Source organism: Zosterops lateralis (genome assembly GCF_965231275.1).
Source record: "Zosterops lateralis genome assembly, chromosome: 2".
Taxonomy (NCBI): domain Eukaryota; kingdom Metazoa; phylum Chordata; class Aves; order Passeriformes; family Zosteropidae; genus Zosterops; species Zosterops lateralis.
The window spans coordinates 60,800,318-60,817,567 of record NC_139763.1 but is presented as its reverse complement, the minus strand read 5'-3'; the positions used below and the strand labels follow the sequence as shown (position 1 = coordinate 60,817,567).

Sequence of the window (17,250 nt, the reverse complement as noted above, 5' to 3'; positions counted from 1 at the left end):
AACAGGTTCACAGACCTATATTAGGTACTAAGAATAGAAATTATACCTAACCAATACCCTAGCCAACAGGAAATGCTGAAGATCATGAAATTTCACCTCTCACAAGTGTTTAATGCACCTATCACTGTGCTGCAGAAACGACTAGGACGAGACCAACATTCCTAGTTCGTAATATCTTATGGGGGCTTAAAGTCTAGGTTGTCTATGTTTAAACTGATGCTTAGTTCTCACTTTGATGACTTTCCTTTGGGATAATTGTTCAGTGCTGGAAAGATGCAGGAAATGGGAGGTTTAGGGGAGCAAAATCCTCCCGGCTGTGACAGCCGAGCCTGATGTGCAGCTGATAAAGGTGGTGGCCTCACTCCGGCTTCTGCTGCCACAAAGGTGCCTCACTGTCTTCCCAATGGTGCTGAGATCCAAGTCTCAACTGGATTTCCCTTGGAATTAGGATTAGTTAGCGTGAAAGCTTCGTCCTTCCACAAATTATTCCAAAATTTACTCGCGAGCTTTCACATTAACTCCAAGAGCATTATTTTGAGCTGGAATAAGCCAGTTTTGAAGTCTATTTCTGCAACGTGACCTTTTACAAAAATCTCACATCTAAGGCAAACGTCACTCCAGAGTAACCCGAATTCCTGCCGAAGTAGGGAATGCCGGAATGCCGAGCGGGCGAGGGGCGGCACGGGGGCCGGAGGGCCCATCAGGCCCGGGAGCGCGGCGGCACTGGGGACACCAGAGGTCGGAAACACCTTCGGCGCACGAATCCGCCTCAGCCGCCGCTGCCCGGCTCTCCGGGCCGTCCCAAACGTTCCCAGCTGCCCAGCTGTGGCGTTCAGCCCCTTCGTGTAAAAAGAAAACAAGCTATCCTCGCGGTTACCCCGCCGCCCTCCCGAGGGGGGCCCGGGCTGTGGGGCCCGCAGCTCTCTCCGGCCCGCGCCCGCCCGGCCCCGGTTTCCGGCGGGACCTTGTGCGGCGGCGCTCCCCTTCCCCCGCGCTGGGCCGGGCGGCGGCGGTGCCGGTGTCTGAGCCCCGGTGTCCGTGTCCCGGCCGTGCCCGGCTCCCCGCGCTCTCCATGCCGTCGCGGGTGCTGTGCCTGGGCGGCGGGGCCGGGGGTCCCTCTGCGCGCAGGGTCCGCCTGCTCCTGCGGCAGGTGGTGGGCGGCGGCGCGGCCGCGGCGCGCTCCGGCCGCTCCGAGGTCAGGGCGCTGCACAGCTCAGGTAACCCACCCACATACCCACCCCGGGCCCGTGTCCCGGCCCCGCAGCCTCCCGGGGCTGCCCCTGTTCGGCCACAGCCCCCGGGCCGCGGGGAGGCCGGTACCGCCCTGTGCGCTGCGGGCTGGTCCAGCCTGCGCTGCCGCCCCTCTGTCTCCTGCTGTCAGTGCGGGGCTCCGGGGAGGGCAGCGGGGCTGGCCGAAGGCCTGGAGTGCAGGCCCCATGAGGAGCGCCTGAGGGTGTTTAGCCTGGAGAAAAAGGGCGCTCAGGGGCGACCTTATCACTCTACAATTCCCTGAAAGGAGGGTATAGCCAGGCCGGGGTCGGTCTCTTCTCCCAGGTAACAACTGACAGGGTAAGAGGGCACAGCCTCAAGCTGTGCCTGCCAGGGGGTGGTTTAGGTTGGACTGGAGGAAGGATTTCTTCACAGGAGGGGTGGTTAGGTATTGTAATGGACTTTCCAGGGACGGTGATGGGGTCACCATCCCTGGAGGTGTTGGTGCCGTGGTGTGGTTGTACGGTGGTGTTTGGTCAGAGGTCTTTTCTAACCTGACTGATTCCAATCTGGCACGAGGGGAAAGGGCAGAGTTCAGTCGCAGGCTTGCAGGGACGCTTATTGTGGCTGATGATATCTCCTGGTCCGAGTGCTGCCGGCACAGTGAAGCCAAGGGCAGCCCTGGTGCCCGTGAGCAGCACCTGCTCTGCAGAGCGCCTGTCACATCCTGCCGTGCCCTCTATTCCTGCACCACATGGAATGTGTCTTCCTCTTTGGGCTGGGGCAGAGCCTCAGAGCTGTTTGTGTGCGGGCTGCCAAGGCTGGGGCGTGTCTGAGTGTGCCGGCAGCGTGTGGTAATGGGATAGAGGGCTGACCTTGAGCCTGCAGATGCCATGAAGGATGACCTGAATCGCCCTGGAATATCCTCTGATGACCCTTGAGACAGGTGATGGGCCTGTGCAGAGTGGTGTCTGGGAAGGGTGACATGTGCCTCGGGGAACTGATGCTTCTCAGGATGAACGCCAAAAGCAGCAAAGCTCCTAAGTCCAGAGTGAGTGATGAGTAGTGATCTGCAAGTGATTCTGATGTGGGAGTATTTGCTCAAGCTCTTAATTACACCCCTTTAATCCCATTTCTCTCCCTTTTAATAATTTTTAATTAGTGACCGGTTCCTTCCTTTGTTTAGTTTCTGAAAAGTTACTCAAGACAGAAGTCTTTAAGGCTTAAGAAGTCTTTATGGCTATATAAGAAGTCTTATATAGCCATAAAATTCCTTTAAAATTTTGTGAATAGATAGTATTTTATTTGTGAAAAGTGCTAAAAAGACTGGAGTTATTTAGCATTAAACAAATTAGGGTAGAAGAAAACAAGTTAACAATGAAGTGAGTCAAATAAAACAAACACCTGAAGAAGATAGCTGAGCACATTTCAGCCCTTTGTTTGGATTAGTAACCTTAAGAACAAAAGGAAATTTAGCAGTGCAAAATGGTAGCAAATGCAACATTGCTAAAAATATTTCATCATTTTAAATGTGCTGTGGAATGCAACTGAGTTTAACTCAGTGATATTTCACTCAGAGTGAATACACTGTATATATGTGAATAGTAGGAGTATTTCCAGTTAAAATTAATGATGGTAGAAGTTTTGGTAGAGAGATTTAAGTCACAAAGCTCTAGAAAATCTTGTAGATAATATTAGGGATATTTACTCTCCTGACACCTGAGACATGGCATTCTTTGTTTTGTTTTCCATATTTCTGTGAATTTGGGACCTTGATATTAAGAATACTGGTTTTTTCCTGTTTTGTTTTGTGGGTGTTTTTTTAATTATTTTTTCAAATGTTTGTATGTCCTCTTGCACACCCTAGCATTTCTTTGAGGATACTGAAGTTACAAAAGATGGTCTGACAATTTTTGTGCCATATTTTTTTTTGCTATTTCTGTGCAGCTGCTGTAATTACAATTCTTGTTGTAAACAGTGTTGAGGTTACATGTCTCTTCCATAAATAAACAAAATGTGTCTTAAAAGGCTGGAAGCTGTTAAGAGTCAACTAAACAGCAACTTGTTGTGTATGCAGTAATTTGGATGTGACATCCCTGCCAAGTCAGATTTACTGTCTCTCCTGGTACCTCTTGGGTGTAAGGGAGGAGCTGTTGCCTGATGTTGTGCTGTTCCGTGTGGAGAATCCATCGGTTTTAGCTTTTCAGCTCAGTCTTTGCAGAGTGAATGTGGCTTGCTGGTTCACTGAGGGCTGTGGAGTCGCTAAAGCTAAGTGGTTTTACCACTTTACAAGTGGTAAAGCTTAAGAGAAGTCTTGAAGTGAAAGAGACTGCATGACAAAAGGGTAATGGGAGTATCTAGGAAGGGTTTGGGGTTGTACCATTTAATTAATGAAGGAAACAATTTGTAGTAGCAAATGTTGTAGAAGGCTGACTGTCAGAATCAGTTTTAATGCAGGTTTCATGTTTCCTTCTAAAAGACTAAAAAGTATCAAAGTTTTGTAGACTGCGGAGTTCCTCATGATGAATTAGTTTAAATGCACTATGAGCTGAATAAAGTGGAGTTCTACATAACTCAGTTGTCTGTTATTTAGTTATTTTAATCTATACATACTATGAATACATATAAAAAGCTGACAGAATACACAATATTGCAGTTGCCTTAAGGGGTTAGAGGGAATAAATGCTCAATTTGATGTAAACTGAAGAGCTGGAAAAATAAAACCCATTGCCAGTCAGATAGTACAGGCAAAGGAAGGTCTCTCGTGTGCTCTGCTGGTCATTGTACATAAAATAACTTACGCTTTGTCGTTTGTGTAGACCAAAATATAGCTACATTCACTGTTTTCTGTAGCCCTGTCTGTCCAGGTTCACTTCCTCTACTTTCCTTATATGAAATCTTTGATCAATTCCAGTTCCTAATCAAACTTGTGTTTAAAGCCTAAAAGATCTCAGTAGTACATACAAGTGTATCTCCTGAGTAAAACACAGTCACTTATGAAAATTATGTCACACTTCAGAATCCTGTAATGTTCATTATCAGTGTACAGGATCTAAATGATTGTGGTAAAAATCGATAATCTGAAAGAAGACTATGAATTTGTGTGGTTTTAAGTGGGATTTTTTTTCCAGGTTTTGTCATTGTCCAAGGACTAAAGAACTGGTTGATGATGAGTGTAAATGTTTTCTGGCACATTACCTTTTCCAATTTTTCCTGTGTCATTATCTTTGTTGAAGTTCACGTGTTGACAGCTGTGAGCATGTTTCTGGCAGTATTCATTTTTTCGCTGGCAAAACCTATTTATAAAGAGACTTCATTCTTTCTTCTTCCTCATGACATTCTATAATTGTTCATTGCCTCCGTAGTTGTGCTTAGGGGGCTGCATTGTGGTGACTGAAATCGTTCCAGGGATTTGATTTATGGTGAGCCTTGTGTAGGGCTGTTGCGTCAGCGTAACTCAAAAGGCAGCAAATGGAGATGGGAATTTTCAAAGCCAGTTGTCTGAAAGTTTGCAGAGTTATGCCTGGGTTATTTCAAATTATTCTAACATTTAGAAAAGAAAAGGTTTGTGGTTAAAAAAAAAAAAATCAGTGTATTTTATTAGACATGCTGATGTAGCTGGAAAAAAAGGGGTGAAATGTCAGGTCAGCTTCACTTTTGGTATATGACTGGCTGTCAGTAAATAGCTTCTGAGTGTTAATATTTGGCAGTTGTTTGAAATTTATTTTTTTTCTGTTAAACAACTGTTACAGGCCTGATATGTGTTGATGTGTTCTACAAGTTGCGCCCAGCTTAATGCATAAGATTGAAATGGTAGCTGCTTGCATACTCAGGGACTCAGGATAGTTACAGGCAATGCCTTAGCTAATTTTAAAGCTGTTTTGTCAATTTTGGATAGCTTTTCAGTAAACGTGAAATTTCAAAAACATTTCTGTTGATTTTCAGTTGTATGTTCATTTTGGTTGAAATACATTTTTGAAATTATATTAATGTACTTGTTATCTAAGCTCAATTTAGAATAGATAGTCTGGTTTTTCTCCACTGAGCAAAATGTACTTCAGAAATCTTTGTACAGTTTTAAAACACCCTGAGCTAATTTTTCACAAAAGTAGCACTGGCTACAGAAGATTTGAGAGGGAGCACTGGGGATGTGGTGGGCATCTGTTACTGTGTGACTAAGAGGAGCTGGTGGATATCACTTTCTACAGACAGCTAGCAGTAACCTCCCACTCACAAGCTTTCATGCTCACGGAGGATTTCAGCCATGCAGACATCAGCTAGGAGGGCAATCTGGCATTGTGCATGCACTCTTGGTGCTTCCTAGGCCGTGTTGGTAAAAATTGTGTAACTCAGATGCCAGAGCTGGAGTTAACTCTTCACTTTGTCTGCTGCTTTCAAGAAGGGAAGAGCTGTGACCAGTTTGGTCACAGGTGGCAGCCTGGGTCTCAGTGACTGGAACATGACTGCATTGCACATCTGGAGGAAGGCTGGGAAGGTGAGCAGCAGAACTGGGATCCTGGACTTCAGGACTGCAAGCTTTCACTTATTCAGGAGATTGGTGGATAGAATCCTTTGGATTAACAGCTGTGAAGATGGAAGGTGCACAGGAGAGCTCAAAAATTTTTAAAGAAAACTTAATGGCAGCTCATCATTCAGCAGCAATAGAAGGCCTGTTTGGCCAAGCAGGGAGCTTCTCAATGACCTAAAAGGGGAGCATACAAAAGTGCAAGTAACGACAGACAGCAGGAGTTTAAAAGTGCAATTCAGTATGTAGAAACAAAATCCCTACCATCTTGCCAGAGTGCAGACATTTGGTCCAGAAGGACTCTTATGAACATGAGAACTGGGACAAGGGAAACCTCAGAAAGTTTACAAGTATGAAGATCTGCCAATGGACTGAAGTGTTGCTGGGAAGGGACTGGCTGAGTAACAGCTTTGGTGAAAAGGCTGTGGGATAGCAGTGATGTCTGGTTGAATACAGCAGTGATGTCTGGTTGAAAGAGGGGAAAAGATTGGCTAGAGTGCCTGTGGAACATCCATCCTTGAAGGTTTTTGAGATTCAGTCAGACAGAGCTCATCAGATATCATTAGATCTCATCTTGGTAGTAAACTGATGTTGAGGTTGAAGATGACCAAGTGTTTCTTCAGTGTTTTGGCATTTGATGAAATGGGCAGCTTAACACCTCTCCCGCATGGTAAATGTATTATGAAGAGGTATTCTGGAATTTATCAAGTCTGTGTAAGATCATCATGGTAGTAAACATTTAAAACTGACTTTTCACCTCATAAGACTTTTGTAATTGAGCATTATCAGACTCCCTACTTTCAGGGTATTGGCCCACACAAATAATAGCTCTTGCTAAGTAAAGATTGCATGCTTCCTGCGTGCTGGATCACAGAATCATAGAACATGCTGGGTTGGAAGAGACCCCCAAGATTCATTGAGTCCAACTCCTGGCCCCGCACAGGACACCCCAAGAGTCACACCATGTTCCTGAGAGTGTTGTCCAAATGCTTCTTGAGCTTTGTCAACCTTGATGCTATGACTACTTCCCTGGAAAGCCTGTTCCAGGATTCAGCCACCCTCTGGGTGAAAAGCCTTTTCCTAATATCCAGCCTAAATCTCTCCTGACACAGCTTCAGGCTATTTCCCCAAGTCTTATCACTGGTCACCAGTGAGCAGAGATCAATGTCAGATAAGATTCTGAGTTCATGATGTTGATATTCTGCTAATGCAGAAAAATGAATAAAAATGTTATCTTTCTGGAGTAAATACTGAGATTTTGGTTTCATGACACCTTGGACTGTAACCAGTAAAGACACTCATTAGCCAGCCCAAAATAGACAACTGGAAAATCTAATGTTAGCTTCAAACCTGAAAAAAAAAAAAAAAAAAAAAAAAAAAAAAAAGGGTCTAAAAAGAACATTGAGTAGAGATTGTGTAATATTCAAATTTTATGTTTGAAGCAAATGTTTTGGTCTTTTGGAGTGAAGGACTTCCTTTTGCCCATAAAAAACCAGAACTTTAGTGGATTTTCTTGCTTAGCTCAGAGATAGGTTTTGTGATGTAAACATTCGTCTGTTTCAGTCAGCAGCAGCTGTCAGACTGCAGAGTCCTGTTGACAGGAGCTGAGCTCCACCTCATCTATGTGTGAAGGCACTGGTGATTAAGGAACAAATCTAAACCTTGAGAGTGCAGGGAATAGGTTTCTGCCCCTCATATTTATGTGTTTGGGAGGTTCCAATACTGATATGAGGTGCAGAATAGGTAACAGAGTTGCTCAATGAATGTAATATTTGCAGCCATAAAGATAGCCAATAAGAGCTGCTATGAAATGTAAAAAAGAAGTTACAGGGCTGCCTTTTTTTTTCCTCCCCTGAATAGTGTATTTGGAAAAGTTAAGGAAAAAGAAAAAGACCTGGAAAGTATAATTTCTGTTTCTTCAAAATAAGTCAGTTCCTCAAGGATTAGTAAGAGCTGATGCTCTTGTCTGTTTCTTTATGGAAGTGTGCTGGATAAATACCAGTTCAAAGCATATTTTTTCCCCTCCTTCACATTAGAATGAAATTAAGACCTGGAAATATACATTTGAATATAATATAGATTTCAGACTTTCTTTTAACAGGTGTGGTTTTATCACATAGAAATTATTATTAGCAAAGCTTAGCACTTTCACAGTTTTAATATGCTCTTGCTGTTGCAGGTTCTGAAACCAGATGGATGGTCTGTGTACAAGTGAATGTGTTAAATACTAAGGAGAGTGTGTTAATCTCACCTATTTTCAGGACTGAAGAGGCCAGAAGGCAATAAATTCAGCAACCTAAAAACATGTTCTTGAAGCTTCATTGTAGTGTCTTACAAAAACACAGACAATACAAATACGATTTACACATGAGATTGGAACTATTTGTGTTGTGTACTCAAAAACCTAAATACACATATAGATATCTTCAAGTAGTTTTCTTTTAGAGTAGGATTTCTTAATTTCTTTATTTTAAAATAGCCTTTTCAAATGGATTAATTTTATTCTTTTTTTACTAATGTGTTATTTTACCAGAAAAATGGCAAGTAGAATAACATTTCTTTCTGCTTTGTAAGTTCTTAAAGTGTAGTTGGTATGCAATCTGTTTATCTTTATACATGACCAATGTAGCTGTAAATAATAACAGCAGTGGCTTTTTCTTTTCAGCATACAGGAATAAATAGTAGGATTAGGGAACAGTCTCTTCTTGGGAGGCGGAGAGGTGAGGAGGGATAGTTGGTGTTATACATACTGGCTTTTAAGATCAAAGGTGCCAAGTGCACAATAAGACTTCATGTTCAGGAAGCCTTCTCACTGAGATTGCAACAGCACATCATCCACAGTGGGTCAGAACAAAGGTGCATCAAACCTACTGTTCCATATTGGGCAGCAGTGAGTAGGAGATGCTGGGAGAGAATAAAAGCGTGGGGTGTTCATGCAGGGGTGCCCTGCCAAAGTGCCTTCCCAGCCTCCGACTGTTTCCACTGCAGCTCAGGGGCTTGGAGCTGGAGGTGCTGCCTCTCTATTCAAACTGAGTAGGCAAGACAAGGCCTGCTTGTCTGAAGAGCTCTTCTCAGTTACTGTAAAAAACAGATACAGACAATAATATTGTTTCTGTCTAAAACATAGGTCTAAAGCAGAGAGCATATCATTCAGTGCTCTGTAATTGCTGGGTAGCTATATGTCCATGTGTGAATTTCTGTATTGCCAGAGATGCAATTCACACCTGTCTCAGATGCAGAAGGATGAGTTCATTGCATGTATTGAGGCTGGTGGCTGTGGTGTTTTTTTTTTGGTTGTTGTTGGTTTTTTTTTTTTTTTTTTTTTTTTTTTTTTTGTGGTTTTTTGTGTGTCTCCTCAGGATCCTGTGTGCTGCTGATTTTTGACCCTTGTTGCATAGGCTCTCGAAAGACCTCCTGTGTCTGTATTCTCCTCCATGAATGGGATGTCCCCTTTACCTTTTGGGTTCTGGCTGATGTGGCTCTTGTTTTGTTTCAGCAGCCATGTTTCTTTGTTACATTACGCACTGCTTGTATCCCACTGTTTCTCCCGAGACTGTGGTATCTAAGGTTACTGTTTTCTCTGTGGGAGACAAGAAAGCAGAAGCACGTCTTCACTTCTTGCCCGAGCAAGTCTGATACAGCCTACAAAGTTTCCATTACCAATTCCTGTGGATATAGCTCTTGTCCGCAATAGTGTGGTAGCAGTTTGTGGAATGGGTTGGAATATGTGGGCTGTTCCCTAATTTGCCATGTAGTCAGATAATTTGGGATACATGTGCTCAAATTATGGGTTTTGCTGATTTAACACCACCATTTTACCAAGCAGGCTGTTATCAGTTCCTTGCCAGCTGGTGAAACACTAGAAAGAGCCTATCCAGAATGACATCTCTGTTCAAAGGGTTTGGAAATGCAGTGGAAATGGAGTAACCAAACATGAGTTTTTAAACAAGTGCAGAAGAAACAAATTGAGACGAGAAAATGTAACCCAGGTGGAAGTGTGTGATAAGATTAGTGGGCTAATCCTCCCTGTGCTCATTTAGCTAGGAAAATGGACTCTGTGGTCTTGGTTTGTTATTGCTTAGGGTTCTATTAAACACTGCTAATATTTTTGCTTTTTGGACAAAAAAAAATAGCAAGCTGGAGGCAACATGTGTCTCCAGGCAGCAACAAACCAATTAAAAGCTGAATACCCTGACTGTGTGCTCAGCTCTCACCACATCTTACATACAGTTCTCTCCCAGTCCATTTTTCATGAAAACTTGTAGGGTCCATTGATGTCTGAAATATTTGTTGGATTTTTGAACATGGTTGCAAATGTTGATCAAGGGTTAGCGTGATATGGACTGACATTAATATCACCAGAAGTGATGCATTTTTCATTTTTCACCTAGACAAAACTTGGTTTTGATTATTTTTTTAAGGGACTGTAGGAAATCAACTAAGGCTTTTCAGTACTGTGCTAATAAACTGTGGAATTCTATCCTGTAGGTGATATTATCATCCCAAAGTACAGAAAAAGTTTGACATCTTACTGTTTTGGCATCTTGGCCCTACTGGGTTTTGAAAGACTGTGTATGCATGAAATAGTATTTACTGTTGAGCTGAGGTGATTTCAGCTAGGAGCTAATTAATCATATACTCTTGTCTCATTGCATGTTGGCTGGGGAATTGTGAGAAAATAAACTGTCACTAATTTCTTAGGGATATGAAAGGCAACCTCCTCTTTTTAGAATGTTAAAGTTGTTCCAGGCTGAGCTAATGAGAAAGATGTCAACTTTTGGAGGAGGCAGTGGGCTTCTAGGGTGTTTTCGTCAACTTGGAGGCATTTTCATAGAACCATAGATTTTCTGAGCTGGAAGGAACCCACGTGGATCATCAACTCGTGGCCCTGCACAGGAATTTGCTCCAAGAATCCCACCATGTGCTTCAGAGCATTATCCAAATACAGTTCCTGTGTTCTGTCAGGCTGTGACCACTTTCCTGGGGCGCCTGTTCCAGTGTCCAACCATACTCTGGGTTGAAGAGATTTAAGAAGAGGCTCCCCTGACACAGCTTCGTGCCTCCCTGATCAGCAGAGAGAAAAGATCAGTTCTTACCCCTGCCCTTCCCCTCATGAGGAAGCTGCAGACTGCAATGAGGTCTCCTCTCAGTCTCTTCTTCTCCAGGCTGAAAAGGCATGTGACCTCAGCCACTCTTCATATGGCTTCCCCTCATCCTATCACCATGGGTAGCCCAGATTAAAAAGGTGTGGTGGCAAAAATGTTGGTGCCCTGCCATGATCCCGATTAGCTGTTCCCCATAAGAAAGAGTGAGCTTGGAGCTGCAGTAGAGGAAAGGCATAGGGAGATGATGCTTAGTCAGTAAAATAGTTATTCTTACTTTAAAACTCAAAGAACTGGGCACAACACTGGGATAGCCAAAGACTAGATTTTGGTCCCTGCAGTAACTATGTCTGCTGTTCAGTGACTTTAATTTATGTAGGAGTTCCCAGAGTCAGGACCAGGGCTCTAAGCTATTATTGCAGGACTTTCTTTTTGACTGTGTTTGAATGCTTCAGGCTGGAGAGGGCACAGTACTCTCTGGTGCATTTGAAAGGAAATTCAGCAAGGGCCAGAAAAGGAGATAAAGCCCTAGACAGCTACCTAAATCTTAGCTTAGCCCAGCTCTGTTTGGAACCTTTCCACTTCTGGGCTCTTGCACAATCAAAGAAGGTGCATAGTTCTAGCGTGGTGAGTGGGAGCTGCTTGGTTCTGCTTGCCCTGAGAACCAGGGATGAATATTTGTCTGCCTTTTATATGGCAGTACTGCTGTTTCCTGCATCCCACTTTCTGGCAAGCTGTTGGAACACTGTATTCCTCCAAATGTATTGTTGCATAAAATGTATTATATTGCATTGCATAAAATGTGGGAACAATAGCCAGGTTACTACGTTTTCCCAGTATTTTAGGGTAGAATGGGGGGCTGATTCCAGAAGCAATATAAAGACCCATGTGCAGACATGTATGTCAGGCTGTGAATCCCAGTCTCTGCATTCTAGTCAAGCCCTTCAATTTAGCAGGAAGTCAGCTATAATCCTTTCTTCACTGCTTCCTGTTTGGTACTATAGGTGGTTCTACTCTGGCTGTTGCAAATCTAGTCCTTTCCCATGAATTGTGTGAGCCATGTCAGAACCTGGGGATTCTTAGTCCTGTGAGATGAGCAGTAAAATCTGGGTATGCTGGAAAAGAACTGCATTTGAGTGCAAACCTGGTGTCATGGCTGACTGAAAGGAGAGCTACTGCATATGTGTTTTAGTTGCCTCTTGTAATTTGGGCAGTCTGCTTCTCCAACATCTCCCTTTCTCCTTCCAGCATTGGTCTTCCAAACTGGTGTCTTTCATGGTGCTGGAGATAGGCAACTGTAGACTGGGTCCTCTTGGTTGGAACAGGACAAGGAGCAGGTCTACAGGAGGATTAGATCTTTGTTTGATCTTGTTTGTGGGCTCTGTACTTTCTGCATCTCACTTCTGAGAAAAGCATGAACACATGAGACAGTTCCAAAACTTGGCCTCAGTTCGTAGAAAGGGGGTGCAATCAAGTGCTGTAGCAAAACTATACTCCTGTGCAGCAGTCTTACTCCAGAAATCCTCTCCATGCTCACACATGCGCTACAGTGCAGTGGAGGTGGTGTTATATTTACCAACAGTAATGGGAAAAATGTCATTTTGCTAGAGTAATCTTACTTTCATGGTCTTAATACTTGTGAACTCATTTGTGGGGCCCAGACTCTTGAAAAAAAATAAACTTTCATGTTCTTACTAGTCCAAACCTCATTTTCCTGGGTTTTGGGTGTTGTGCTGTTTTTCAGTGTGACTGCTGCTGCACCGGTGCTTGCCTATTTCTGTACCACAAACTAGATTTCACTTTTTCTATGAGAAAGTGCACAGGGCATGCTCTGCAATTTAATTCGAGCCTGTGGTTGCAGAATGATAGATAAGACAGGCAGATCCTAGTGAAGAGAGCATTTAGTAAAATGGCCAGATGCTTTAGGTTTGTTGAAACCCTGAGCAAGAAGTGCTTGGGACCACTCAGACTTTGGAAAGGTTCCAGGTTCTGCAGCTATATAGTCAGGGAGTGCAGGAAGGATCTACTGGCATGAATATGTAATTTTGTACCTTGAACAAATACTGTTCCAAGCTACTTGAAAACTTGGGGAAATCATCACTCTTACAAGTGTTTGTTGCTGATAGTTCTACAGGCAAACATGCTGGTTTTAATTTCAGTAAGTCAACAATTGTAGCTGGAATTGTGTTCTACACTGGGCTTGATATCCATAGGTCCCAACAATTTAAGGCCCTAAGAGCAGCAATAAAAGAAAAAACAGGAAAAAGTAATATTAATTAAATGTAGATTGTCCAAGTACCTGATCTACTGAAAAGCAGCAGAACCTGATTAGTAAACACAAACACATTAGAGGCTGCTTTGTGAACATTTAGTCAGTCTCACTACAGCACTATGATTTAAATTTTAAGGACTTTAAATACTTAAAAGTGTCTATGTATATAAGAACTAAAAGGCTTCTTTTCTTTATTATAGGTGATACTGTGACTATTGGAGATGTGTCTTTTAAACTCAAAACACCGAAGAACCCAGAACTCGTTCCACAGAACTACAGTAAGGATTTGCTTTCCTTTTGAAGTAGTCTATTCAAAAAATTTCTACTCACTCAATCACCTCACTGACTTTACTGAAATGATCTAATGATATATGTTGAAGAAGCACGCAGTTTGTGGGAGACTGTCTTTGCTTACTTCATTACTGTATCTCTGGTTCAGCTGGTTGTATAGGAATCTTAATTTTGAATGTAACTTGTGCCATTGCGCAATGGGACAGTAAGAGAATCATTGGTTTTATGTTTAATTATTTTATTCAAAAGGATTCTTATCCAGGGATTACTTCTAAAAATAATCTCAAGGTGTTCGTTCGTAAAACTGTGGCCATTTAGAATTATCGTTCAATTGTGATATGATTATATGTCCTAGGAGTTTGCAGATGTGTGGTGTTTTTCTACTGTGATATTTAGTATTCCCAGATTATCACGTAACTGTTGTCAAACATACAGGTCTTTGCGATCCATCAAGTTAATGAGAAATCAATTGCATAGCCATGAAAAATGCTGTCAAATGGAAAATACACAGCCAGTTATGCACATTAACAATGTAAACACATGTACCTAAAATTGATTCGCATTATCTTTTGATACCTTGTTATAGACATCACTGATTTGCAGCCATCCTTACTTCCTGACTCTTCTTTCCAGGAGCATGTCTAAATTCATTCCATGGCATTTTGAATCAAGAAACTGGGGCACTGGTCTTTTTGTTTGTTTTGTTCATGTTTTAGACAAATGGCATTGATAATATCAACAATAGACTTGCCATTGCACAGCTGGCAGTATAAAAAGTTTATGTTGTTTTCTTAGGCAACTGTGCTGCAGTTCACCAGACAGGCTTTAGGTGGTCCTGTTTGAGCAAGAAGGTTGGACAAGCTGACATCAAGAGATCCCTTCCAATCTCAACCATTCTGTTTCTATGATTCCTAATTTCATAATAACTGGGATAGTAGACTGTTAATATTGACATGTTTAGATAATTGTTTCTTGCCTCTATTTTGTCACACAACATTTAGTCTGAAATATTTTCCCTTGGAGACATGTAGCAGAAATACAGAATCATAGATCAGTTTTGGTTGGAAGGAGATCTTTAAAGGTCATTTAGTCCAACCCCCCCCAAAGAGTAGGGACGTCTTCAGGTAGATCAAGTTGCTGAGGGAGCAATATGAAAGATTTTGTTTGCTTTGACTATTTGACTGATGTGAAATCTGCTGGTAGTTTGGTGGGCCAGATCACTGATCTGCATCTGGACTGTGGGCTGCTGAAGTCTCATAACTTTGTGGGCATCACACTGTCACTTTCCTACTGGTGATCTAAGGTACCAGAAATTCCCAGTGGCTCATACCAGCCCTTGTTACAGGGTAGCCCTATGAGGAAAAGGTTTCTGGTTTAGATTGTGATGACACTTCCCATTTCCCATGAGTTCCCTGGGAATGCAGCCAAACAGTTGAGATATGCTGCACTGTATTATTACATTTTACAGCTCCTTAAATAATAGATTTTTGCTTTTCATCCTTTATTTTGTGTGCCTCCTCTCATTTTGATCATCAAGGACATCAATTGTCTGTGCTAATCCATTTCACTTATTTATAATTCTGGTAGATTGATTTGCTTTCTCATTTTCTGTGCTGTACCAAATGTGTTAATTATAACAATGCTTTACCAGTCACTATTACATATTTTGTTTAACCTGCACTTCTCAGCATGTTAAATGTTAGCTCTAAGTTAGTCCAACAGCATCTCTTTCAGTTCTTTGGGCTGAGAAGGTCAGAGAATTATGAAATCATTTGGTAGAATCAAAGGAGAGATTTTTCTGTTTAATGACTATAAAAAGAAAAAAGTTATTAAGCATGGAACTGTACAGAATAATGAGATCTCAGCTAAAATCCGATACCACATAATAATAATATCATTGTTACTAACATAAATCTGATACCAAGTAACAGTAACATTTATTAGAATATATGTATTATTAGTAGATTCTATTTTTTTATTATTATTTTAATAATCATGACTGAAAGGAGCTTGTGTCATGCTTGGGATACTGTTGTGCATCATTAGTCATGTACTGAAAGTAGGCTTACATGAGGTACAAAATTTTGCTTGTAAACCTAAGTATCAAATTAGTTAAAATTAAGTAAGGTGGAATACTAATGTATTCTATAGCAGAAAATCTATTTCAAATACTTGAGTGTAGTTCCTTTTTATATTTAAACTTAAGATTTTTTTTAACCCTTAATGTTTAAGGTCTTTGGTTACCTTACAATGGAGAACAAAAGTGTATTCCTGTAGTAGAGTTAAGTAGATTGCATTGACCTCGTGTTGATTATCATCTTGTTGTGAGACATTTAGGGAGTGTATGTGCATTACGTAACTTTTTTTTTTCTTCTTTTAAGAGTATTTCTCTTTTTGTTGGGTGAATGATTGCTGTAGATACAAGTTATTTTAGTGTAAACCAAATGGAAGTAATTGAATGTTTATACTAATTCATAAACTAAAACATCATATATTTTGAAAATTAATTTTTGAATTAATATTAAATTTAAATGAAAGGTGTACTTACCTGATTTCTTTTAAACTAAGACTAGAAATAATTAGATCATATCTAATATCCCTGAGAAGGTTTCTGACATTGTAATGTTTGTAGCGGAGTAAGAACTAGTAGGAGGGAATTGAAGCAATTGCAGTTCATTTACTACTATTGCATATGATATTGTTTTCTAGCTCATCATTTATGTAAAGTAGAATATTTCTGATTTTGTTCTTCTGCCATGTAAAAGCCATGTTAAGATGTGGTAATGTTGAAAGTGCATATCTATAATTTGCAGCAAATTTTAGGTATATTATAACATACTCTAAACTCAGCATTGTTTTCTAGGCTTAAAAATAGCCTTAAAAATCTAAAAAAATTGTGACACAGTAAAGAATATAAATGTATTAAGTACCTACAAAACTTCACATTTGTCATTTTGTCACATAATTGATACCAAAATATTTCTTTGTGGTACCAAATTAGACTGATTTTTAACTCCTTTATTGCACCTTATTACATTTTGAAGAAATGATAGATAGGATAGGTATTGCTGCCTGCCCTATGTTTCCATGTCTTTGCTTTTCAGGATTTTGCTAGGTCCCTAGCAAGTTCTCTATGAAATGCTCCATTCAGTGTGTTCATGTGAAATATTAATTTGTTTTGCTGTTGTTGGCAAATGGCTTTTTCTTGGAAGATGATAATTAAAGTTACATAAAATCTGAATTCTTTTAGCAAGTGAGAAGTAAAAATGAGTCATGCACAAGGGAATTTTATTAATGGGATTTCTGTCATAACTGTGTCTGACACATTCTAGAAAGAGGGCACTTATTTTTGCACTGCTTGTTCTTTTATCAGTAAAAATAAGCCCTTCATTTTTAAAGTCTCACCATGTCTGAAAGCACGATTATTTCTTTAATTATACTTTGGAGAAACTTTGTATGACTTTCTGTGATAGTTTAGATCTCAAATTGAATTGTAAGAATGCACTCTTTTTCTTTTTTTTTTTGCGGGGGGAGGAGGTTCATGACAGTGTACTGCTTTCCTTAATGGTGTCTGGAAATGTTGTGAAAATGACAATGTACTTGACATTTTAGCTATTTATTAATCTTGACAAAACTACTCCTAACAACTCTTCCAGGACATTTTGTTCAATGATGGCAAATCCTCATTAGGGCAGGAAAAGGGATGTTCTTTTTCAATAGGGCTTTGCTGCTCTGTAAATGTGCAAGTGCATTTGAGAGAGTTTACATGCAATTGCATTGAATTGTAGAATATTAATTTCAAAGTACCATTTTTGCCAGATGTCTTCAATCTGAGCAGCCCCCACAGTGCA

At 41.1% G+C, this 17,250-nt stretch overlaps 1 protein-coding gene across 1 annotated transcript in view; it reads left to right on the top strand.

Moving 5' to 3' along the window:
* Nucleotides 1–1,057: 1,057 nt before the first annotated feature.
* The window catches only part of VWA8 (von Willebrand factor A domain containing 8), a 177,731-nt gene continuing 161,538 nt past the window's right edge, over nucleotides 1,058–17,250 (top strand). The window contains exons 1-2 of the mRNA XM_083854746.1: nucleotides 1,058–1,217; nucleotides 13,309–13,386. Of these exons, the coding sequence (XP_083710872.1) occupies nucleotides 1,073–1,217; nucleotides 13,309–13,386 (223 nt within the window). The 5' untranslated portion in view covers nucleotides 1,058–1,072. The remainder of the gene's footprint in view (nucleotides 1,218–13,308; nucleotides 13,387–17,250) is intronic.